This window comes from Macrotis lagotis, chromosome 3, assembly GCF_037893015.1.
Source record: "Macrotis lagotis isolate mMagLag1 chromosome 3, bilby.v1.9.chrom.fasta, whole genome shotgun sequence".
Lineage (NCBI taxonomy): Eukaryota > Metazoa > Chordata > Mammalia > Peramelemorphia > Peramelidae > Macrotis > Macrotis lagotis.
The window spans coordinates 275,369,890-275,393,893 of NC_133660.1; the positions used below are offsets into that span (position 1 = coordinate 275,369,890).

The following is a 24,004-nucleotide window of genomic DNA, read 5'->3' on the forward strand; positions in this document are numbered from 1 at the left end:
TGTGGCTGCCATTCCTGGGAGCCCCTGACCTGCTGGGAGCTGAGTCATTGGTACCTCATGGGGCCTCCCCATGTAAGGTTCTCTCTGAGCCTCAGTTTCCATATCTGTAGAACTAGGTGAACTATTGTTTACCCAAGCTTTTTCTCCTTCCATTCTCTCCTCTCTGACCTCCAGAGACAGCCTCCTCTCATCTCTCCCCACTCCTCTCACCTCCCCCCACCCCCTCTCACCTCCTCAACTCCTCTCACCTTTTCCCTTCCTACCCACACTAGCCACGTCGCCTTTGACCTTGCAGCCCTAGTTCAAACGCAGTCCTGGCTTGTCCTTTTTAAGGACAGGGCCTGTGTCCCTAAGGGCTGCTCTCAGTTGTGCAAGGGCCCCCCAGACTCCATATTCAACTCTTGGGATTCTCCCAGGGTTCCCAGAGGGTGGGGAGGCTGGGCCTTAACTTCCCGGGGAGTGGGCGGCAGGAGAGAGGACCCAGACTGATGCTTGATGCTTCTAGACTCTATTATTTTGTTGGGGAGTGGACTGAGGATGCCCAGAGAGGGGGAGATCCAGCCCAAGTTCCTGAGCTAATGGATAAAGGAGCCCGGCAAGACAGTCCCTAGCCCCCTAGGAGACTGGATCTTCCTAACTAGCCATGCAGGCCAAGGCACCTGAGAGGGCCCTAAGGCCTGGCCTGGAGGAGACACCCCCCCCCCCCAGCCCAGCCCTCCCAACCCTATTTTGCAGAGGCCAAGCCCTCAGCCCCTTGGGAGAGGAAGCCCCACCCTGGACCCCCGAGGGCCTGGCAGAGCCCGGTGTGGGGAGTACAGCCAGGGAGGGTGACAACCAGACTCACTTGAGCCGCCAGCAGGCTGCCGTCCGATTAAAGTTCTTGGGGGCTATGCTGGGCCTCAGGCTCACCCCCGAGACAGAGTTGATTTGGGGGGGAGGCTGGGTGGCCATCTCCCGGAGTTTCCGGGCATCGAACCGGGGACGGTACAAGAAGGGCAAGAAGTTGCCACGCCCCAGGAGCCCTCCTGGCAGTGCCCTGGATCCCTCTTTGGTGTCCTCCAGCTGATTGCCACCCTTGGCCACAGACATGCGGTAGAGGACCGCATCCCACATCCTGGTGGCTCGGGAGACCGGCGGCCGTGGGGTTGCAGGAATTGTGGCAGGCTCACGGGATCCCCCTCCAGCCTGCTCTGGCTGTGCCTCAGCACCCTCGGGCTCCGGGAACGGTGGCGCCTCGGGGGCCACGATCAGTTGCTTCTTGAGTCGAGTCCAGCCGCTGAAGCGGGTCTTTGGAATGGGGGTTGGAGCTTCTTTAGCCCCTTCCCCACTTGGGGTGGGGCTCAATACAGTGACCAGAGGCTTGCTTGGGGTCTCTGGGGAGAAGGCCCTGGAGGGGCTGAGAGGCCCCGGGGATTGCTGCTTGGTATCAGAAGCAGAAGCAAACTTGGGGTAAACTGTATTGGGCTTGGGGGGCACAGGGGGTGGTTCAGCTTTTGTTGAGGGGGCTCTGGGGAGGGGACTGTGCTGGGATGGTCCTGGAGACCTATATGTAGGGGCGATGGGGACGACAATCTTAGTGATGACCTGTTTAGGAGCTGCAGCCTCCCCACTAGGGGACAGCCTGGCGCTTGAAGGTGGCTCTGGGCAATGGTTTGTTGCCTGAACATTGGGGGTCAGAGGTTGGATGTGAGCCACTGGGATCTGCAGCATGGGTGAAGGCTGGTGAGGGGCCACTGGTTGGGGGGTGGCCACCTCCTGCTCATGATCTCCAGGCCTTTCTTGGGGTTCTGGCCCCCAGCTGACGTGGGTGGCAGGGTCTGGAGATTGAGGTGACAGCACGGGCTGCACATGAATGTGGATCCGGCTGACATGAGTCGCTTCCCTTGGGGCTGAGACAGGAACAAAACTGCCTAGGGCCTTGGGGGTGTCTGGACCCGGGCCTCCGAACTGGGGTGTGGTCATCCGGAAGTGCTCAGCCAGGCTCCTCTGCTCCGTCAGATTGAAAGTGAAAGTTTTCTTCTGCAGAGGGGAGCTCACATGCTGGATGATGGGCTTATAGGGGGAGCGGGTCGTGGGGACCAGGACCCGAGGTGGGGTCGGGAGAGCCAGGGGCCTTGGTGGGTCTGATGGGGCCAGTGGAGCTGGCAAGGTTGGTGGGGCATGTGGGGCCAGTGAGGTTGGTGGGGCATGTGGGGCTGGCAGGCTTGGTGGGGCTGGCGGGGCTAGCGGGGCCACAGCTCTTGGGGTCTCTGTCCAAGGCTGGGGCCCAGCATCCTGGTCATGACTGGCCTCACTCACTGGGGACAGAGAGGCCCGGAAGGCGCTGGTCTGGAGAGTGGTCAAGCTGGCCTTCTTCTTGGCTGTCTTCTTGAGGAGTTTCTGAAGTCGTAGGTTGTCCTTGGCTGGCTTGGGCAGCAGGGGCGGTGGCAGAGCTGGAGGATATGGGCTTCCTGGCTCATGGGGCATTGGAACGGTAATGAGCATCTCTGTCCCCTGGAAGGAAGCACCACTGTGAGGTCCCTACTGCCTGTGGCCACAAAGCCTAAGGGGTGCCAGGCCTCTGGGCCTACCTATCTTCTGAGTGCCAAGCTTGTGCCTGCTCACAGCCTAGAGTGTGAGGGATTGGGGGGTAGGGCAGGGGGGCTACAAAGCTGAGCCTTGTTCTCTATCTGATGTCCACACCCTGAGAACCAAGGGTGTTCAGAGGAGGGAGAGCTCAGTGGATTGGGGGGGCATGGAGAAGGCAGAGAACTGACCTTGGGCAGGAATTGGAGGGCCAGAGAGGAGGAAGGAACATGAGTCTACTCCAGGTGTGTGCCAAGGGATGAGGGCAGGCCTGATGAACTGGATCCTTCACCTTGGGAAGGCCCATCCATCCTGCCCTCTGGACTATTCTCAGTTCATCTAGGCCCCAGGAGACTATGAGTTAGCTCCTCAACTCCCTGGGCTAATAGGGGTCCCAGTGGGCATCCTTGAATGAACCCTCTGAGGTCTGGTGGCTGCCTTGGCAGCCTCAGGGTCTGGCACAGTAAGGTGCCAGGCCATGCCTATGCAAAGACAAATCAATTGGCCTCCACTATTTGAGAAGCTACCTGCCAAGTGACCTGGAGTGTAAGACCCATTGGTTACAGTTGTGAACAGCTGTAGAACCCTGGGCAAGACCCAGCCTCAGTTTCTTCATCTGTAAAAGGATTACCTCCTAGGGTTGTTGTCAGGATCAGTGAAAACCTGAACATAGAAACTTAATCCTTGGCACAGAATAGACACAGACAAGAGAGGAAAGGAGAGCCAAGGGCAGTAGAGGCTTCCAGACCCCTGAGAGGTGCTTTGGGGAAGTGAAGACAGAAAGGAAGCCTCTGCTACAAAGGGAGGTGGGATGTTGTCTATGGGAAGCATTTGCTGGGCCTGTCTGACGAGTTGGGGCATGAGGAGAAGTAATAGGAAGACCAGAATGTTGGGGTGTTCCAGCTTTGGGGGTCTCATCTATGAGGTAATAGAGAGCCATGGTTTGATTAATGCTGGAGTAGAGTAGATCTGATAATTGTGGAGGATGGATGAAGAGACCAGAATCAGGGCCACTGGCTAATTAGGAGGTTGTAGCAGAAACCCAGACAGGACGTGGTGAGGGCATGAACTGCCTGGGGATTGTATGAGTGGGGAGGGGGTTCTACTGTGGAGGAAGAGCCTCAACAAAACTGGGCAGCAGGTGGGGAATGGGGTAGATGGAGGGAGGGAGGTTGAAGAGCCCAGGCAGACTCCGAACTTATGAGAATGAGAAATGTGGCGGGGTCAGAAATGGGAAAGTTGGGAAAGGGGAGGCCTGGGGGGAGGATGAAATCCAAGTTCTGGCTGTTTCCATGGGCCAACCAGTTGAAGATTCCCCTTAGTCAGCTGAGCCCGGCCAGGGCTAGAGATGGGGGAGGCATGAGGATGGGACCTGGAGCACGGAGGAAGAGGATGGACAGGAAAGGGTAGATGTCAAGGGCTTTGATGTGCAGAAAAGGGGAAAAGAGCCAGAGAGAATGGCCTGGATATTTGCAAGGTGGAGGGTGGGAGGGACCTGACTGTTGGGTTGGACTAACCAACTCTGAAGGAAGCCAGGTCTAGAGCAGGGGGATAATGGTGTCTGACTGCTGTACAGTGAAGGGGGTACGAGCAGAAGATGGAAAGAGAAGAGGGTCTGGTCTCAGGAGAGACAGGATTCTGGGTGGTACACGGTGGACAGTTGGGGCTGATGGGGAGATCAAAGAGAGGACTCTCACTGGGGGTGGGGTGTTGAGGAACTTGCTGTCCGGCCAAAGTGACCAAGGGGACTTCAGTGAGGATGCTGAACCCTGGGCCTACTGAGACCCAGTTCTGTACTCTTGGGGGAAGGAAGGACCAAGCCATGGCTGGTGAGGAGGGGAAGGACAAGCTCACACCAGAGATGGATCTAGAGAGAGAGGCATCAAATGTAGACTGATTCTAGGGGCCAAATGGGGTGTCCCCCATCCTTGCGTAGAAGATTCCTAGCATTTTAAGAGTTATGGGGTCTCATCCTCTCCTCCTCTCTTTCAGCTGAACCTCAGAGCTCAGATGCCTTCATCCTGGACATTCGCTGCTTCAACTCTGAAGAAGGGGAGCCCCCCCCAGCTTCCTTGCCTTTGACTCATCTACTACAAAAAGTCCCTTAAATGTCCCTTCTCCAATGATCTCTTCCCCAGCAGATTTTTAAAATCCATTTTCAACTTGACTCTGGTGTCTCTCTGCCTTCCTTCCCCCTCCTCTGCTCTCCCCTTCGGCTTCTCTGGGAATCGGGGTGGGTGGCAGAGGGGTGGCTCCAAAGGCTTGGGCTGACCTCTCTGGCCACCCCAGACAAGGCTCCCATCCCCCTGCCCAAGTGTTCTCTATTTCTTGTTTGCCCCTCTCTATTTTGGATCCTGGATTTCTGGGTCTTTTTAAAATGCTTAATAAAGGACCAGAAGTGGTTCAAAGTGAGCTGGCTCTGGGGGCGTTCTTGATTCCCCTTGAAGACCTCAACTCTGGTCTCTGCTGCTCTGAGCATCTGCGGCACTCTCCACCATCGTTAAATTCTGGTCTCACATCCCCCAACAGTGGCTTACACCTCCAGTCCTAGGGTCTGTGGCCCCAAGTTAGCTGGCACAACTGCTCACATCAGTCATTAGCCAGCAAATGCGGACCCCTGGAAGGGACGTGGACCCCTTCAGCATGGGGCCCACTGCCTCTTGGCCCCATCTCCCAAGCACTAACCCCAATGGCAAGCTCTGACCGGGGTTGGCTTGGATGGGCTGCCTTGGGGGAGGATGGATGGGCAGACCCTAGAAGAGATTCAGATTGGTCTCTTTCCCCCTCCTTGGGGCCTCAACTTTCTCCTTTTAAACCTGGGAGACCTCCCTGGTGCTTCCCAGGCCCAAATCCAACTCCTTCCTGGGAATGGCCGGGGGTCAACCTGGCCATCTTGGATATAGGGAGGTGGTCAGCATTGGCCTTAGCAGAAGGGCGGCCTCAGATACTTACCAGCTGATCATCTCACCGGTCAGACTTTAAAGCCTCAGTTTCCTTATCTGTCGAATGAGGCTAATGACACCTACTTCCCAGGCTGCTGAGGAGCAAGTGAGATCTTTGGGAAACGACTTTGTAAACCCCAGTTTCGGGAAGGGCCAGTTCTTAATCACCAGGATCATCCTGCTGATGAGGAAGGAAGGCTACAGGACTTCCCGAGGGCCCAGGAGCCCTCAAGAGAAACAGACCAAAGGTAGAAAACTCCAGGCAAGGCCCCTCCCCCCCCGGGCACCTGAGGTCAGGGCTAGGCTGGCAGCAGAGCCTGGCACAGCCGCATCTGCACTGAGTCAGCCTCTGAGTTTAGGCCTCTTCCCCAGGCTCTACTGTAAGGACCTCTGCGACCTGGGGGGCCCTGGCCTAGGGAGCCCAGCCCTCTGCAAGCCAGATCTTTGCCTCTGGGAGGCTCAAGGCCACTGGGCCCCATGCAGACCCCATGCAGACCCCATGCAGACCCCAGGTAGGACGAGACTCCCTGGAAGCCATCCCACTGGGGCACTCCAACCAAGACTGCTCTCCCGACCTCAGGCCCCCGGCTAACTCTCCCTAGTTAAGGGGGTCTCCCCCACCCCGTGTTAACCAAGGTGCCAGCCCTGGTTACCTGGCTGTGTGGGTGTGAACGAGGGCCACGTCCAGTCCCTCCCGACTCTCTCCTTCCCTGCTCACACTCCCCAAGTGCCCACATCTCAGGCTGTCGATGCCCAAAATAAAACTTACCTCCATCCCTTCTGACCTCAGCACTAGCTGGCTCTCACTCAGAACCTTCCCAGGGCCCTGGGCTAGATTTCAAGGGTCCACCTGCCACCAGGTCCAGCCTGAGTGGAGAGCCAGCCTCCTCTGCTGGCTGGCAGGGGCCACTGCAGAAGCTTGCTTCCCCAGAGTCTACAAGGACAGCCCTCTGCCCCGAAGAGCAACGGGGGTGGCTGGGACTGGCCCTGGCACTGCCTTTTGGGAGCCACATGGTCGTTTGTTCAGTCCAGAGGATTTGCAGGTCCCTAGCCTCTAACTAAAGGGGGGTTCCAGAGAAGGAGGGGAGGGCCCCCAGCCTAGCCTCCTGGGCCCAAGAAGGTCAGCACTCTGCAAACCTTAATGACTTGGCGAGAGTGGTGGGGTCTTGGTGTAAGATTCAGCAAATATCTGAGTGTAATTCCCCCACCCCCACTGCTAAGGGTCCAAGTCCTGCCTGAGAGCTGGCTGTGGTTGTGGGAAGGGTCTGGAGGCCAGAACCTTCCAGGGGAAGAGGCCTGATGTCAGATCAGCCCTCATAGCTGCCCAAACATCAGTAAGCCCCACCACTACCCCAGCTGGGGTTGCCACTCCAAGGGCCCTCTGACGGACATGAAGACCTCAGGGGTGAAAGGAGGGGGCTCCCTTGAGGCCTGCTGTTCTGGTTGCTCTTTGGAGTTTCAGCTGAACACTGTGTCCTGCCCAGGCCCTTCCTTCAGGGACTTCCCTTGCTCTCCCAGGTTGGCTGCAGCTATCCTGGGCCAAGCTATTGCTAGAACTATTAAGTAGCTTCTAGGATAGCTAGGGCAGTGGACAGAGCACTAGCCCTGGAGTCAGAAGGTTCTGAGTTCAAATCTGTTCTCAGAGATTGGTCCTACTCAAGAAGCTTCAGGTGCTCCCTATTGCTTCTGGGATGGAAAAACTCCTCACTTGCCTGGCTTGGATGCCCTGGGCACATGGGCTCCTACTACCTGGCCAGACAGTAAGCTGGAGGACTTGTCCCCTCTGCCTCAGTGTGTTGCTGCAGGCTCCCTCACACACTGGGCTGTCTTGCCTTCCCTCCTCACATCCTCGTCTTCAGTGGACTCGGCTCAGGCCTCACTCCAGATCCTCTTCTCATGGTCCCTTGAGGGGGGACCATGGAAACCCACATCTATAAAATGAGGGGTTGGACTAGTTTAACCCTGTCTGGAATGGTGTCACTTGTCTCTCCTGTCCTTTGGAAACCCTGGCTTCCTTCAAGGCTCAGCTCCATTGGAGATATCCCAACTGGCAGTGCCTTATCCCTCGACATTGCCTAGTATCCCCTATGTATATAACACAGGTGTGTAAAAATATACATAGACAGATGTATACATTTTATAGAGAGACAGAGACAAAGTGAACTCACTAGTCAAGAGTTGGTCCATCTCCCCCCATTAGACAAGTTGCTTCTTGAAGGCAGGGGCCAAGGTTTGGCCTTTCTTTCAATCCTCATCACTAGGTCTAGTCCACAGTAGGTGCTTACTAGATGCTTTTGATTGATTAATTGAAGAGGTCACTGATAGAATTCTGTCCATCATTCTATTATTTATGTACATTGAAGCATGAAGAAAGACGATGCCTGTTGTCCAAAGGGGGCTACATCTTGGGGGATTTGCAGCCCAGGATTCAAATGAGGGCAATGTGACTCTGGGGCTCCCGACACCCATTGGGAGGGTTGATGTCCTGGAGAATTACAAGGGCTCTTCAGTGTTGAGAGGCTACAGTCCCTCCGATGAACTCACCCATCCACATAGGAGAAGCCAAGTGGATGAAGAAGTCCTCCGGTCCAGGCCGTGACATGCATTTGGCAGATTGGTCTGAGAGTCTGTCCATAGATCTGGGCCAGGCCTTGGAGATGGACAAGAGTGATTGAATTATCTTTGGGAAATCATGATAACAGAGTAGGCCTGGCACAAAAGCCCATTTTTATTTTTATTTAATTTTAATTATTATTTTATCTTATTTTTTACAATTATATCTAAAGAGAGTTTTCAACATTCATTTTTGGTAAAATTTTGAATTACCTATTTTTCCTTCATCCCTTTCCCATGAAAATGAGTAATCTGGCATAGGTTCGATTTGTACAGTCATGTTAAATATGTTTCCATATTAGTCATGTTGTGAAAGAAGCAAACAAAAGGGGGGAAAACATGAGAAAGAGAAAACATAAAACAAAGACTTTAAAGTGAAAATGGCATTTTTCAGGCTGCATTCCACCTGCATAGTTCTTCTTCTGGTTATGAATGGGATTTTCCAAATCAGATCTTTTAGAATTATCTTTGATCACTGGATGACTGAGAAGAGGTTTTTTAAAAATAATTAATTTATTTTCACATAACCACAATAGTCTTTTTTTTTAAGTTTTTGCAAGGTAATGGAGTTAAGTGGCTTGCCCAAGGCCACACAGCTAGGTAATCATGAAGTGTCTGAGGCTGAATTTGAACTCAGGTCCTCCTGACTCCAGGGCCAGTACTCTATCCACTGCACCACCTAGCCGTCCCCACAATAGTCTTATAAAAGTAAACATAACTCCCCTCCCCATGACAAAGATAAATCTCAAGAAAAATGAGAGCAAACAAAGTGGGCTTCAGTCTGTGTTCAGATCCCATCAGCTCTGTCTTTGGGATGAATCACGTTCTTTATCATAAGACCACCAGAGAAGTTGCTTCAATACTTTATCCCACAGTTGCTATTGCTAGCTGCTTTTCCCTCCATTCTATTCCTCCCCACTCCCATTTATTCTTTTCTCTCTCTTTCCTTTCACCCTGTTTCTCCTCAGAAGTGTGTTGTATTTGACTCCCCTTCCCACTATCTTCCTTCTCTCCTATCCCCCCCCTCCCCTCCCCATTCCCTTTGTCCCATCCCTTTCCTCTAGAGTAAGATTGATGTCTACATCCTATCAAGTGGGCATGTTTAAATCTATTTTAGTTGATGTGTTCTCCTGGTTCTGCTCACTTCACTCAGCATCAATTCAGTTAAGTCTTTCCAGGTTTTTCTGAAATCTGCTCATGATTTTCTTTTTGCTTTTTATTTTTTTTTAATTTTTTAAAATTTTTTTAGGTTTTTGCAAGGCAATGGGGTTAAGTGGCTTGCCCAAGGCCACACAGCTAGGTCATTATTAAGTGTCTGAGGTCGGATTTGAACTCAGGTACTTCTGACTCCAGGTCCGGTGCTCTATCCACTGCACCACCTAGCTGCCCCTCTTTTTTGCTTTTTAAATAAAATTATTTATTTTTCCAACTACTTGTAAAGATAGTTTCCAACAATCATTTTTTGCTAAGGTTTTGAGTACCACATTTTGCCTTCCCTACCCCCTCTCCTGACAGAGAACAATCTAATAGAGATGATACATGTATAAATATGTTCAACATGTATCCATATTAATCATGTTGTGAAAGAGGAATCAGGATAAAAAGAAAAAAAACATAAAATAAAATAAATTTTAAAAATTGAAAATAGTAAGCTCTAGTCTGCATTCAGAGTCCATAGTTCTTTCTCTGGATATAGATGGTATTTTCCATCTCAAGTCCTTTAGAATTGTCTTTAATTATTGTGCTACTGAGAAGAGCCAGTCCATCCTAGCTGATCATTTCACAGCGTTGTGTGTCCAGTGGTCTTCTGGTTCTGCTCATTTCACTTAGCATCAGTTCATGTAAGTCTTCCAGGTTTTTCTAAAGTCCAAGTGGTCGTTCATGATTTCCCATAGAATTAGTCCTCCATAAAATTCATATAGCATAACTTTCTTCAGCCATTCCCCAAGGGATGGGCATCCCCTCCATTTCCAATTCTTTGTAACTATGAAAATAACTGTTTTAAATATTTTTGTACATGGGGATTTTTGTGATTTCTTTGGGATACAGACCCAGAAGTGGTATTGCTGGATCAAAGGAGACTACAGTTTGATTGCCCTTTGGGCATAGTTTTATAGTGTTTTGGACCTAATTTCTTTTTCTTTTAATTTATTTTTATTAAAGATATTATTTGAGTTTTACCATTCCCCCCCCCAATCTTACTTCCCTCCCCCCACCCCACCCCCCATGGAAAGCACTCTGTCAGTCTTTACTTTGTTTGCATGTTGTACCTTGATCCAAATTGGGTGTGATGAGAGAGAAATCATATCCTTAAAGAAGAGATGAGAAGTCTAAGAGGTAACAAGATCAGACAATAAGATATCTGTTTTTTTTTTTCTAAATTAAAGAGAATAGTCCTTGAACTTTGTTCAAACTCCACAGCTCCTTATCTGGATACAGATGGCACTCTCCTTTGCAGACAGCCCCAAATTGTCCCTGATTGTTGCACTGATGGAATGAGCAAGTCCTTCAAGGTTGAACATCACTCCCATGTTGCTGTTAGGGTATACAGTGTTTTTCTGGTTCTGCTCATCTCATTCAGAATCAGTTATGCAAATCCCTCCAGGCTTCCCTGAATTCTTGTCCCTCCTGGTTTCTAATAGAACAATAGTGTTCCATGACATACATATACCACAGTTTGCTAAGCCATTCCCCAATTGAAGGACATTTACTTGATTTCCAATTCTCTGCCACCACAAACAGGGCTGCTATAAATATTTTTATACAAGTGATGTTTTTACCCTTTTTCATCATATCTTCAGGGTATAGACCCAGTAGTGGTATTGCTGGGTCAAAGGGTATGCACATTTTTGTTGCCCTTTGGGCGTATTTCCAAAGAGCTCTCCAGAAGGGTTGGATGAGTTCACAGCTCCACCAACAGTGTAATAGTGTCTCAGATTTCCCACAACCCTTCCAACAATGATCATTATCCTTCCTGGTCATATTGGCCAGTCTGAGAGGTGTGAGGTGATACCTCAGAGAAGCTTTAATTTGCATTTCTCTAATAATTAATGATTTAGAGCATTTTTTCATATGGCTATGGATTGTTTTGATCTCCTCATCTGCAAATTGCCTTTGCATATCCTTTGACCATTTGTCAATTGGGGAATGGCTTTTTGTTTTAAAAATATGGCTGGCTCAGTTCTCTGTATATTTTAGAAATGAGTCCTTTGTCATAATCATTAGTTGTAAGGATTGTTTCCCAATTTACTACATTTCTTTTGATCTTGGTTACATTGGTTTTATCTGTGCAAAAGCTGTTTAATTTAATGTAATAGAAATCATCTAATTGGTTTTTGGTGATATTCTCCAACTCTTCCTTAGTCATAAACTGCTCCTCTTTCCATAGATCTGACAGGTAAACTAGTCCATTGCTTATAGTATTGTTTTATATGTCTAAGTCCTGTAACCATTTGGATCTTATCTTGGTATAGGGTGTGAAGTGTTGGTCTAATCTAAGTTTCTTCCCTACTAACTTCCAATTATCCCAGCAATTTTTATCAAAGAGGGAGTTTTTATAACAATGGCTGGACTCTTTGGGTTTATCAAACAGCAGATTACTATAATCATCTCCTGCTTTTACACCTAGTCTATTCCACTGGTCCACCACTCTATTTCTTAGCCAATACCAAACAGTTTTGATGATTGATGCTTTATAATATAATTTTAGATCAGGTAGGACTAAGCCACTTTCTTTTGCACTTTTTTTCATTAAGCTCCTGACAATTCTTGACTTTTTATTTCTCCATATGAATTTACTTACAATTTTTTTTCTAACTCATTAAAGTAATTTTTTGGAATTTTGATTGTTAAGGCACTAAACAGATAGTTTAGTTTTGGTAGAATTGTCACTTTTATTATATTAGCTCTACCTATCCATGAGCAGTTGATATTTGTCCAGTTATTTAAATCTGATTTAATTTGTGTGAGAAGTGTTTTATAATTGTTTTCAAAAAGATTCTGAGTCTGTCTTGGCAAATAGACTCTCAAGTATTTTATATTGTCTGAGGTTACTTTGAATGGGATTTCTCTTTTTAGCTCTTTCTGCTGTATCTTGCTAGGCACATATAGAAAAGTTGAGGATTTATGAGGGTTTATTTTATAACCTGCAACTTTGCTAAAATTGCTAATTGTTTCCAGTAGTTTTTTGGATGATTTCTTGGGATTCTCTAGGTAGGCCATCATGTCATCTGCAAAGAGTGAGAGTTTTGTCTCTTCCTTCCCAATTCTAATTCCTTTAATTTCTTTTTCTTCTCTAATTGCTGACACTAACATTTCTAATACAATAGTGAATAGTAGTGGTGATAATGGGAATCCTTATTTCACCCCTGATCTTATTGGGAATACCTCTAGCCTCTCCCCATTGAATATAATGCTTGTTGATGGTTTCAAATAGATACTGCTAATTATTTTAAGGAACAGTCCATTTATTCCTACACTCTCTAGTGTTTTTAATAGGAATGGATGCTGTATTTTGTCAAAAGCTTTTTCAGCATTTATGGATATGGACCTAATTTCAAACTGAAAACCCCATCTTTTGAGCACTAATACTGTCCCAATGCTGCTGAAGGCACCTCCAGGAAGTTACCATGACCAATGGCCCAAGGGCAATGAAGAGACACAGAGGGAATGACTAGGCCTCCCTGTGTTTCTAATGATGATTGATGCTCAATGACCTGAAAATAAGAGGCAGAAAAGGATGAGGACAGTCATGGGAGAAATGGGGGGAGGTGACTGAGGGGCAGGCTGAGAGTGCAGCAAACCCAACAAAGTAACATTTATTAGACATAGGTTTACATTTGGATTCAAAAAATCAGCCTCCCAAGGACAAGATGGTGGAGCTTTGGCTAGACAGACATGGGAGGAAAATTTCTGGGACTTTAGTTCACTAAGGGTCTGTGGCGAGCTAATTCGGCCCTAGTCGACCTTCAGGGGCATTTTCTAGGTCTGAGCATTAGCAGAAGAAACTCTCCATGCTATCCACTCTAGTGAGAGTGGCTGGCAGCTTCTGGAGGACCATGGTCAGCTCCAGGGGCTCCAGGTTAGGACAAATGGGATGGTATCCAGGGGAAGGCCACTGGCCATGCCCAATAAGACTCAAAAAAAGGGAACAATGGAGAAGGTTCAGCCAGGGTCCTGGCCAGAGGGCTCAGGAGGGCCTGGGGGTCGGCTGTCTTCAGGGTCTTGACAGAGTGAAGGAGAGATTCCTGTGGTCCTTTTTGTCCCCAAAGGTCAAGGAGATCCAAGTGGGAAGCAGAGAGGCTTCCTGATGGGAGATGAGAGGCCTGGGGAGCTGTGAGGATACCTGAGAGGGGATTTTCTTTCAGTTACTTCTCGGGGTCCTGGTCTCCTCATAGCAACTTAGCTAAGTTGTGGTGGATTTCCTCCTCCTGCCTATGCCATTTCTTTCCCATCTCCCCTTTGGGTGGGCTAATCATAGATTGAAGCTGGTCATGGGTGCTAGCAATCATTGAGCCCAGGCCCAAGACCAAAGTGCAGAGGGGGTGTGACAAACTTAGGGTCTCAGGACAGGATCTGTTTTCTTTTCACTTTAATGGGGAGATTCAAACTGTAGGTACAAGTGGTCAGAGAGGTTGTGACTTGTCCTGGGTCACACAGCATCTTATTGATTGGTTTTTACTTCTCTGTGTGCACTGGGAAGGCAGATGCAACCATCAGTGGAATGGCACCCCCTGGAGTCCAAATTTAGGAAAGTTTCCACTTAGACTTGGTCCTGAAGGGACAGAGAGTCCTCCAGAGTGGATACCATTAGAGGTGGGAGTGGGGGGGGGACCAGAATAGAGGAAAGAGACCCGACCATACGGTACGTTAGTTCTCCGTGCTGAATGTTTGGGGCAGGTGGCAAGAAGGACAGGTTCGGGGTTCCTTGGTGCATGAGAGTAGCTTAAGGGGAACAGGACACCCCAGTAGGGTCCCTAGGAACACAATGTCCTATCAGCCCCCTCCTCCACCTTAGGCTGTCCCACTGAGATTCTGCTGGCCTGCTTGGGGTGTAAATTTAGAAACATACCCTTTCCTGGCTGGGGGTGGGGGCAAGCACAGGGGTCCTCTCTCCTTCTCCAAACATGTCCCTTCCTTCTGAGCCTCTACAGACAGCTGCGTCTATACTTGGTATGGCCCCCAAGACTGGGAGGGTCCTTCCCTCCCTCTCCTTGCTCCTTGGCTACCCAATGGGCTTTGGGGCAAGATCAGATGTCACTATAACTTGAGGTGGAGGGCTTGGGGTGGTGACAGTGCCAGCTGCCAGCCTTGCTCTTTTGGGCTCCCCTTCTCTTCAGACAGCTCACAGGTCAGTGGGATGGGGTGTTGAGTGGGGATACCAAGTTGGATGAGCCAGTCTTGGAAAAGGCCCTCCCTGAGCCCACCTCCGAGCTTGGCTACCTTTTTTGCCTTATAGAAGCTTGAGTTGGGTCCAGAGAGTCAGGGAGGCTAGGGCTGCCTGGGCATGGTCCCTGGGTGGGTAATGGGGCTCCAGAGCAGAGAGGGGAGGGTTTGGCTTACAGGGCAGATGGATGGTCCTCCAGGGAGGGTCAGGGGGCCAGCCTCCCAGGGCCTTTCTGTTCCTAACATTTTGTGATGCTCCCATGCTCTCTTTGTTCCTGCCTGTATCCTGAGAAAAGGCAAGGGGACCAGGAGGAAATGTGTGGAGGTGGGGCATAAGCCTGGGTCTGAGAGGGTCTAGCCGCTCCCTCTTTCCCATCCCAGATTCGCACTCCCTTTAGGATTGTAAGAGAAGAAAGGGTGAGACTCACAGGGGAGTTGAGGGTGGTTGGGATTGTGCTGAGGGTGAAGGGAAGGCTGGACTTGGGGTTGGGGTGGGGAGGCATATGCTGTATATACCTGGAGTGAAGGTCAAAGTTCCAGCCAGGCCAATTTCAGAAGGAAGGGGTCCAAATCCATTCCATTGGCCCAGTTCTCTGCTTGACCATAGGTCCTCCTTCCCCCCTTGAAGGAAGCCCTGAAGGCACTAGGGGCTCATTGGGGCCTGATGGGCAGGAGCAGCTGGCAGAGAGCATGGCCCCATCCACCTTAGCCAAGTGAAGGTTGTCCTTGGGCTCCTCCTGAGTCTACAGCCCAGGGTGGAGCCCAGAGGCAGGAACCAGGGCCAGTCCCAAGCCAGCTCCTCCACCTCCTCTCCTGGGAAGCCCTGTCAAAGTCAAAGAACTAGTGCCCCCCCAGAAGCCTCAGGTGAACAGCTGCCAGGTGCCAAGCCCAGGGCACCCCCTCCATAGCAGCATGTGTACTGTCCTTGGGACTTCCAGTAGGCCAGGAGGCAAGGCCAGGACTTTAGATGGGAAATCAGGTTGGAGCAATGAAGGCCTTACCTAGGGACCTAGAGAGAGCAGTTAGGGACTTTCTGTCTCCCACAGGGAGCTCCTCTGGTGTGTGTGTGGGGGGGGGCACCGACTCTTCTCTCTCCCCTCCCTTTCCTCTCTTCACTGTGGGCCCCATGTAAGGAGATAACACCTGTCTCAGCAGATGGGGGCCATGTAGGAGAGTTGTTTCCATCCCTAGCCTCTGGTTTCACCTTCCCTCAGAGGCAGCTGGTGGCATTCTCAGCTGTTAAGCTATCCAAGACAGGGATGGTGCCCATGCCTCCCCCACGGACACAGGACTAATGGGGTAGGGGGATAAAGTCAAGGAGACCAGAGAACCAGGGTTCTAGACTAGCCTCTACTTCTCACCCTTTAATTATGGACCCACTGGACCTCAAGTTCCCCTGTATCTATGAAAGGAGAACATGGCCCCACATAATTGTTTGTTTTCTGAAGGAAAAGGTCTTAGGACTAGGAACAGAAACTGATGGGAGAAACAGAGACAGAGACAGACTTGGTCAGAGAGAGAAAAAAGGAGACAGAGAGACAGAGAGAGGAAGGAGAGAGAGACAAAGACAAAGGCAAAAAGAGACAGAGACAGGAGAGGAGGAGACAGAGATAAGCTTAAGGGAATTTATCAGAGGAAAGTAAGGAGCTAGGATCTTAAGCATATCCATCTTTGCCCCTGTCTGAGCCTCAGTTTCCTCATCTGTTTGATGGGCCATGAGTCTACTTCCTTACAAAGGTGAGGGAAGAAAGGGAAGGTGCTTTTTGCGAATAGCACCTAGATGAAGTGGCCTGGGGAGTCCTGTCTTCCTTGGGTCTCTGCACAGCCCCTCCTTTTCCAGCCCTCTAGGCTGGACTCAGGGTGACCCTAGGACTGGGAGAAAGAGAAGGAAGCTTCCAGGCCTTGCCCAGGCTGACCACCTCACCATGGAGAGACTATATGGAGAGTGGAAGGAACTCCTTTGGGTTTTTCATTTGGGCTGGCCCAAGGCAGGGCAAACAGACCTGGATACAATATGCCCAAGTCCCCTTTCAATAACATTATTCTCAGTGGACTTAGGACAGTGATTCTCTGGACAGTCCAACCATGGAATGGGTTGTCACTCTAAGTAATGAGCTCCTCATCCATGCAAGTATTTTAGTAGAGGTAGAATAACCACTCTTCAGGGATTCTCAAATCAATTCAGGCTAATTTAGTTGATTAGTAATGCCTGCTTTTGGTAGCAGATAGAACCAACCAATATTGAAGAGAGCCTCCCAGTGTCTGCTTCCATGATTGAAGGAAGGTTGTGCTGTTGGGATGCCCATGCCACCTCCCCTCCCCCACCCTGTTCCTAGGCATATGATCAGCCAGTCAGCCAGTCACTTAGTCAGTCAACAAATATTCTTGCCCCCAAGGGACAAATGGGAAGCAGGCAGCTTGTTAGCCTTTGCAAGGGTACTGATCAATGAACTTGGGATTCTCCCACTGAAGGATTCAAAGGCCATCCCACTACCTTAAGCTGGTGGGACCTCTGAGGTTATCTGCTCCTCCATTTTCAAAAGAGATGGGGTGATTTGCCTGAGGTCCCACAGATAGGATGCAGCCAACATGTTCTACTACTGGTACTGGGGGAAGTAGGGAGACCTTGGAAACTGGAATGTGGATTGGCAATTTGGGGAGGGGGCCCTTGGAACCTGGAAGTTGACATTTTGACATCTTTGGCAAGTTTAAAGATCTTCTAGTCTAAGCAGTTGATTTTACAGGGGAGGAAACTGAGGCCCAACGGAGAAGGTGCTTGCCCTAGGTCAAATGATATGGTTCTGAGTCTGAGGGTCTCATGGTTCTGGGTTTTCTTCTCTCCTGGATACTGAGGGATGAGATGGGAGATGACCTAGAACAGATGGATTTCCAGGCCCCAGAAAATCTCTGGCAGTGGTTTCTAAGGCCTTCCACAGCAGAGTTGGGATGTTACTTCTGTCTTAAGGCAGCCCTCCAGCCTCCCAGGCCTCTGCTTCCTGGGAGCCCTTCAGGCTTGCTACCCTCTGAAGCCCAGAGCCTGGCAGTGGAGTTTAGGTCCTTATAGGGAATGACCAGGACCAGAGGGATTATTCTTAGCAACAGAGACAGGAGGCCGACCCTTCTGACTCCTCCTGACACTTGGACTTCTTGAGTTTCAGGCCCAGAAGCTTCCTTGGCTAATTTTGGAGGCTATCATCATCTTCAAGAAAGGTTGGGGGCTCCTTGGCCCCAGCAGGAACCCTTAAAAATAGCCATCAGCGATATACTGGGGCTGGACAGCTCTCTCTAGTCAGAGCAGTGGTAGGTCAACTGGGCTCAGGAAACTAAGGTGCATGTCCTCCTTGACACACCCCTTGGATCACAGTGGGCAAATTGAGGCACTGGCCTCCCTCAAAACCATCCCTGTCTTTGGTCCCTGGTCAGCCATTGCCCTCTACTATTCTTTTTTGTTTTGTTTTTGTTTTGTTTTTGCAAGGCAATGGGGTTAAGTGACTTGTCCAAGATCACACAGCTAGGTAATTATGAAGTGTCTGAGGCCAGATTTGAACTCAGGTCCTCCTGACTCCAGGGCCTAGGTGCCCCCTTTATTTTTCTTTGACTATGTATCATTATTGGCTATACTTCCCTTCCCTTGTCAAAGTGAGAATGATTTTGAACTAAACTTTGCCAATCTGCAGGAAGAAGCACAGGGCCCTTCTCACAGTAGGCGCTTAATAGTTGTTTATAGGAAGAAAGAATACATTTTTCCTCTATATTGTCATAGTTGTATTCTGTATCAGCTAAATTTTCTCCCTTCCCTCTCCCTGGGAACAATTCCATATTGCAAATAATATTTTTAAGGAAAAGAGAAAAAGAAAGATTTAGGAAGACCTCAGAGTGCCAGAATCTTCTGCTCCAAGGTCCCCAGAGGCTACCTAATACCATTCCCCCGGATCTAGACTTGAGGGGTTCTCCCCTGTCTCCTTGGGGTATTTACACTGAGGCTGCATCTCAGGAAGGAATCTGAGTTCAGGAAGCAGGATATGACCCCCAGTCACTGAGAGGCCACTGCTCAAGCCAGACCTATGCTGATCAGCCAGGCAAGCCACCAACATGGTAGTAGACCATTGTGCAGATGAGGAAACTGAGGTTCCACCTCATCAAGTCTGAGGCCCAGTTTACTGACAACTGTAAACCCTACTCAGACTGGGGTGAGCTTCCTCAGGCCATGGGGCTCCCTCTCCTTGGAGGTTTTCCTAGAGAGTCTGAGTTCACAGCTTGAGCTGAAAGGGACCTATTAGAAGCTCTTGTTCAGTTCCCTTACATTGACAGAGGAGGATGCTGGCTCCAAAGAGACTAAATGAGGGTCCCAGTGTCACACATGGCCTGTCCCCCCCACAACTATACTTCTCTTCCTCCTTGACACACCCCTTGGACCACAGTTGGCAAACTGAGGCACTAGCCTCAGTGGGGGTACCCACATCTAACCACATATAGGCAGGGATTGCACCTGATGACCCAGGAGGTGCCACCCACCCTCAAAAGGTTCTTTCCTTGAGCTGAGAGCTCCCCAAAGTCAGGGGATTCCCTGCCCCCTTCTCAGTTCATGTGGGGGCAACAGAGTTGCAGAAATTGTACCTACTGAGAGAGCAGCAGGATTTTCAAGGAGGGGGCAAGTCCAGGGAGGAGGGGCTTGGAGAATCCCAGGGAGCAGAGATTCTCCCTGGGGAGCACAGACCCTCCCTGGAGAGTAGATCTTGGGGGCCCCTCCTAGAATGCAGTCTTTTCCTCCACCTTCCCAAGGGAAGGATGCTCCTGTGTGATTGAAAAGTGAGACAGGTTGTGAGGAACAGCTTTTTGTTCTCATTCTCCTCTCCTCTGTCTCTTCCCTCTTTCTTTCCCTCTCTTCTCTCTCTCTCTCTCTCTCTCTCTCTCTCTCTCTCTCTCTCTCTCTCTCTCTCTCTCTCTCTCTCTCCAGAAACCCACCGTCACCATGTCTGACGAGGAAGTGTGAGTATAAACCTGTTCAATCCCACCCCTGGGACTGGGAGACACTCCGAACTGCAACTCATTTTCAACCATTAAACCAAGTTTTCCCAGGGGACTTAGCCATTTTAAATGAAGAGGCCAGTAAATCAGAACTTTCATGGAAGCCAAGCCCATGGGGAAGTAGGGGAACTCGGTGGGGGAGATCTTGTTTGTGGCCAATCGTCTAACCAACCTCTCTCCCTTTCTTTTCCCGGACAGTGAACAGGGTGAGGGTAAGTCTGCTTTCTCTTTGCCTTTCTGGGGGTGGGATATTCCATAGCAAGGGGGGTTGGTTGTGGGTCCTCTGAACTGTGACTTATGGCTTAGGACTGGGCCAAGTTACCCCAGGTCCCTGATCAGGTGAGCATTGGCTGAGTATTGCCCCCTTAGGCTCTAAGGCCACAGGTGGGGGTGGGGATGGAGGTGGGGGTGTCCTCATCTGACCATGTACAGGAAGTTCATTTCATATATGACCCTATACAGTATCCCCACTTAATGTAAGTCTGGTTCCTAAGGACAGAGTGAGTTTGCTATATAAAGTAGGAGCCCAGCCAATGGTGGCTACCACTGGCTCCTGGCTTCCTCCCTCTATCCTTAAGAATTAAGGAAGGAGGATTTGAGGGTGGACTTTTTCTCCTCCTTTGGGTCAGTCCTCTCTTCCAAGGGCCTCTGTCCATGGACCCTCCCACGACATCCAGCCCCTGGAGGGTTCCATCTCTTCTTCCCATTCTTCCTTCCCACTATGGAGGCCCAATGGCTCCAGCCCTCCCTCCCTGGGGCAGACCAAACCATTCGCCGGCTAACCTGGCCCCTCTCTTGTTTTTGTTCCAATGCAGAAGAGTACGAAGAGGAAGGTAACTGGGGAGGTCCAACTCTTCTGGGTTCAGGGGTCTTGCTCTCTTCACCATCTTTTCCTCCTGCCTGCAGTTCTTCATCCTCTCTTCCTCTTCCTCTTCCTGCTCCTCCTCCATGAATATTTCATCATCACGATGATGATGAAATAGGGTTTTCCCTCCCCACTAACACTCCTGCCCGCCCCCCCGCCCCAGTTATCTCTCAACATAATTTTGAATGGTGGTTAAGGAATGCCTAATGTTCGTTAGTGTAATTAAATCTTTATCTCCCCGATTAATAGCCATCACTCTGATTAATATCTGTGCAGTGGAGTCTCGCCCTAATGAATTAACATGTCCTCGCCCATTCCTCTGCCACCCTGAACTGTGAACACGCGAAGGGTCCCCCTGTGAACCCTCCTTCCCAGATTCCTTCCTCCTTGCATCTAGGCAAGGTGCCCCCCCACAGGCTGGGTCCATACTGGCAGGAAGTACAAGGGTCCTGGAGGTCTTCCACAAGGGTACCTTGGCGGAGCTTTGCTCTCCTGTCTTCCCATGGGCCCCCCGATGTGGGGCGGGGGAATATGGCCACAGCAACAAAGCAGTGAAAACGGAGATCTTTTCAAAGCCCTCAGCTGTTTTGCCCCCAGGTCTCAGCTGCAGATGCTGTCTTGGAGTTGGAACTTTTCATTTTCAAAGGCCCTCAGACAAAAATTAACAAAACATTGCCTATAAATGTGACTCCAGACAGCACCTCCCACAGTCCCAGGGAGAGAGTGGAGGCCAGTCAGCGAGGCCTTGCCCACTCCCCAGGTCCACCCCCCAGATCCATTCTTAGATGTCTTCTCTCTGAAGCACCCACTTGCGAGCTGCATCCCTGGGACAAATGAGACCCTGAGGACCATGGGCTGGGGAAGAAAGCAAACAGGGGTTGACCAAGCCCCTGGGACATCCAGCCATCTCAGGCAATGGAAGAAACATTGAACTGGGAGGGGCGATCTCTGGGTTCTAGTTCCAGGTCTATCACCCACTGCAGGAGAAGGCCTCCCCCTCAGTTCTGTGTTCCCTACTGTTTTCCTCCAACCATCCCAAGGATGAGGCTTCCTGCTCAATCTCTTTTTGGGGGTAGGGCAGAGGGAAGTCAGCTCATAGCTCTGGAGAGCCTCAGATATTTAGTGTGCAGGTAGGACAAAGAATCAGGGAACACCCTGGATTTTAGTCCTGCCTGCCATGCCTTAGCTATGTGAACTTAATCTAGTCATGTACTTCTCTGGACCTCAATTTGCTCAACTGCAAAATGGGAATGCCAGACTCTATAACCACCGGGTCCTTTCCAGTTCCAAATCTGTGACCCTAGGATCTCTGGACTTTAGCTTCTAAGTACCTCAGTTTCCTCATCTGTAAAATGAGGAAATCAGACTCAAGGGCTTATCCAGCTCCAAACCTGTGATCCTGGCCTCAGTCTCATCTTAAATGGGGGATGCTAGTTCCGGGGATCTCCTATCTTACTCAGAAGATTCTTGGGAGTCTGGAATGCCCACCTTCCTCATGCCTCTTCTAGATGTCCAGGCTGTGCTTTTGTTGCTGTCTTTGGGCCCGCTGGAGAGTGTGCCTTTGACTTGACCTGAGAGCCCAAGGCATCTAGTCCTGGCACCCCCCAAGACTTTAGAAATGGTTTCTGCCTGGGTGCCAGCCTCCTTGCAGGGAGTGGCCCAGCTCCCAGGGAGCCAACTAACTGACCACTGGATGCCCAGAGGTCAGGGAACAAATGGGTGGACTCAGAACCTCCTCTTTCCCAATGATAGGGGCCCTGAGAGAGAAGGACTGGACCCAAGGCCCCAGCTGCAGAGTGGCTTACTTGGGTCTCCCACCTCCCAGCCCAGGGCTCAACCCAGGGCCTCCTCAGTCAGACACCTAGATGGGGCCAGTCAACAATGGCCCAGGAACCCTCTTCTCCCTCCCCTCCTGGTGTGGTGTTGGGTTTTCTTTTCCATTCACCCAGACATCTCAGTATATTAGCCTTCTAACTGCTTGATGCCTCCCCCAAGCCCCAAGTGGCCAAGAAGTGGACAGTTCTAATGTTTTCCCTTTCTTGCCTCCCTTGGTGGCCACCTGCTCGGGATTCCCTCCTAATCTCAGAAGTTCAGGAAGAAGGTAAGTGGCCCAGGCAGGGCCCCTCCCATCCTCAGCCCCTGGGCAGAAGAGGAGACAGGCCTGGTGGTGCTTGGCTAGCTCTTCTCCTCCATCCTTGCCTCCTGCCCCCCATCCATCTCCCTGACCTCAGGTCCCACTCTACCCCAACTTCCCTCACTCCTCTCTCCTGTCCCCTTTTCTGACCTGCCGCTCTGTCCCTTCCCCCGCCCCTTGGTGCCAACGACTCGGCTCTCCTCCTCACACTAACCCTCTCCTTTCTCCTCATTGCTGTCCCTTCCGGTTCCCTGGTGCCTCCCACCCACAGAAGTCCAGGAGGAAGGTATGGACTCATGATTCTGGAATCCCAAGTGTGGGGCCCCAGGCATGACTGGTGGGAGCAGGGTCAGGAGGGCCTCCCTGTAAGCCAAGTACATGGCCCCCAAGTAAATAAACACTGACCAGCCACCCGTAACAGCCGCTGCATGACCAGAGAAGTGTGGGCCGGGGAGCGAAGGGGAATGCCAACTGTTCGAACCTGAATTCGGACAGCTCTCAGTGATGAAGGCAGGTGGAGAGGAAGATGATCCCCTTGGCATATTCCCCTGCCTGGAGAGGAGGAATAAACAAAGTTCTCAAAAATCTGTTAGCTCTGTCATCTGCTCACAGCATGACCTTGTCCAAGTCACTTCCCCTCTAAGAGCCTCTCCATCAGACTCAGTGATCAGCAGGGTCCCTTCTAGCAGAAGCCTCAGGCCTGGCTGCCTCATCTTCTGTTGATTTCCTTGACCCATGGAGAAGTCATATGGGTGCTCAGATATTGCTTCATGAAGGACAAGGGCCCCTGGGCTATTATACCACCACCCCAGAGCCCATTTCCTCATTGGTAAAAATGAGACTAATAAGTATTTCCCCACTGATCGGACAGGTGTAGTGGCAGGTGGCCCCCTGGAAACCTCAGCCTAGGAAGCTGGCTCAATCAAAACTGAGAGGCCCCTGCCTGCCTTCAGGGAGTCTCCCTTCTAGCAGAGTTGCCCAAGGAGTCCAAGCCATTCCCAAGGACTGGGGGGAGGGGACAGTGAAGTTAATTCTGGGAGGGGTGAGGTGGGGGGCTGCGGGGATCGGATGGACAAAGTGGCCAGGTTTTCACCAGCTTCTCTGACTGTCTCTCCTCACCCTCCCAACCTCCCTCCCTTCCTGTGCGCCTGCTCTGGGGTGCTTCATGCTGCCACCTGTGGCTGTGCACCTCCATCTGGAATGTGTGTGCGGGGCCCTACTGGGACCCTGGCCTCTCCTGGGTTTGGGGCTCCTGTTGCATGGTCCTCCCCACCCTGAGAAGTTCATGAACCAGGTATGTGGGAAATCATGACTGAGGAATTCCACCTTGGCTGGGCGGAGGCCCCCAGAATGGCAGGAATTCTGAGGGGGTGAAGGGAAGGAACAGGAGCCCAAACCCCAATGCCCCCCAACCCTCACCCACCAGCCAACTCACAGTCCTGCCTATGAGTCAATGCGCTAATGCCCAAACTT

At 50.7% G+C, this 24,004-nt stretch overlaps 3 protein-coding genes across 10 annotated transcripts in view; 2 read left to right on the top strand and 1 right to left on the bottom strand.

Moving 5' to 3' along the window:
- The window catches only part of LSP1 (lymphocyte specific protein 1), a 62,832-nt gene extending 58,100 nt beyond the window's left edge, over window positions 1-4,732 (top strand). For both annotated transcript variants that reach the window (XM_074230791.1, XM_074230792.1), the window contains exon 11: window positions 4,558-4,732. The gene's annotated coding sequence lies outside the window, so the exon portion shown is untranslated. The remainder of the gene's footprint in view (window positions 1-4,557) is intronic.
- On the bottom strand, window positions 733-6,248 carry PRR33 (proline rich 33). 3 transcript variants are annotated; one of them, XM_074230789.1, is made up of 3 exons: window positions 6,161-6,242; window positions 5,518-5,688; window positions 733-2,493 (listed from the first exon to the last, which is right to left on the bottom strand). In XM_074230789.1, exon 3 carries the CDS (start codon window positions 2,482-2,484, stop codon window positions 841-843), a length of 1,644 nt encoding a protein of 547 aa, XP_074086890.1. In that variant the 5' UTR covers window positions 2,485-2,493; window positions 5,518-5,688; window positions 6,161-6,242; the 3' UTR covers window positions 733-840. The 3 variants fall into 3 exon arrangements, with proteins under 3 accessions (XP_074086890.1, XP_074086891.1, XP_074086889.1); XM_074230790.1 differs by having other exon boundaries at window positions 5,518-5,685; window positions 6,161-6,235; XM_074230788.1 differs by lacking the exon at window positions 5,518-5,688 and having other exon boundaries at window positions 6,161-6,248.
- A 13,990-nt stretch (window positions 6,249-20,238) lies between these two features.
- TNNT3 (troponin T3, fast skeletal type) overlaps window positions 20,239-24,004 on the top strand; it is a 25,312-nt gene continuing 21,546 nt past the window's right edge. For 3 of the 5 annotated variants that reach the window (XM_074230795.1, XM_074230793.1, XM_074230797.1), the window contains exon 1: window positions 22,408-22,498. In XM_074230795.1, coding sequence (XP_074086896.1) covers window positions 22,423-22,498 — 76 coding nt within the window. In that variant the 5' untranslated portion in view covers window positions 22,408-22,422. Of the gene's footprint in view, window positions 20,366-22,407; window positions 22,499-24,004 lie in introns of those variants that run through there. The other 2 variants (XM_074230796.1, XM_074230794.1) reach the window with 1 other exon arrangement.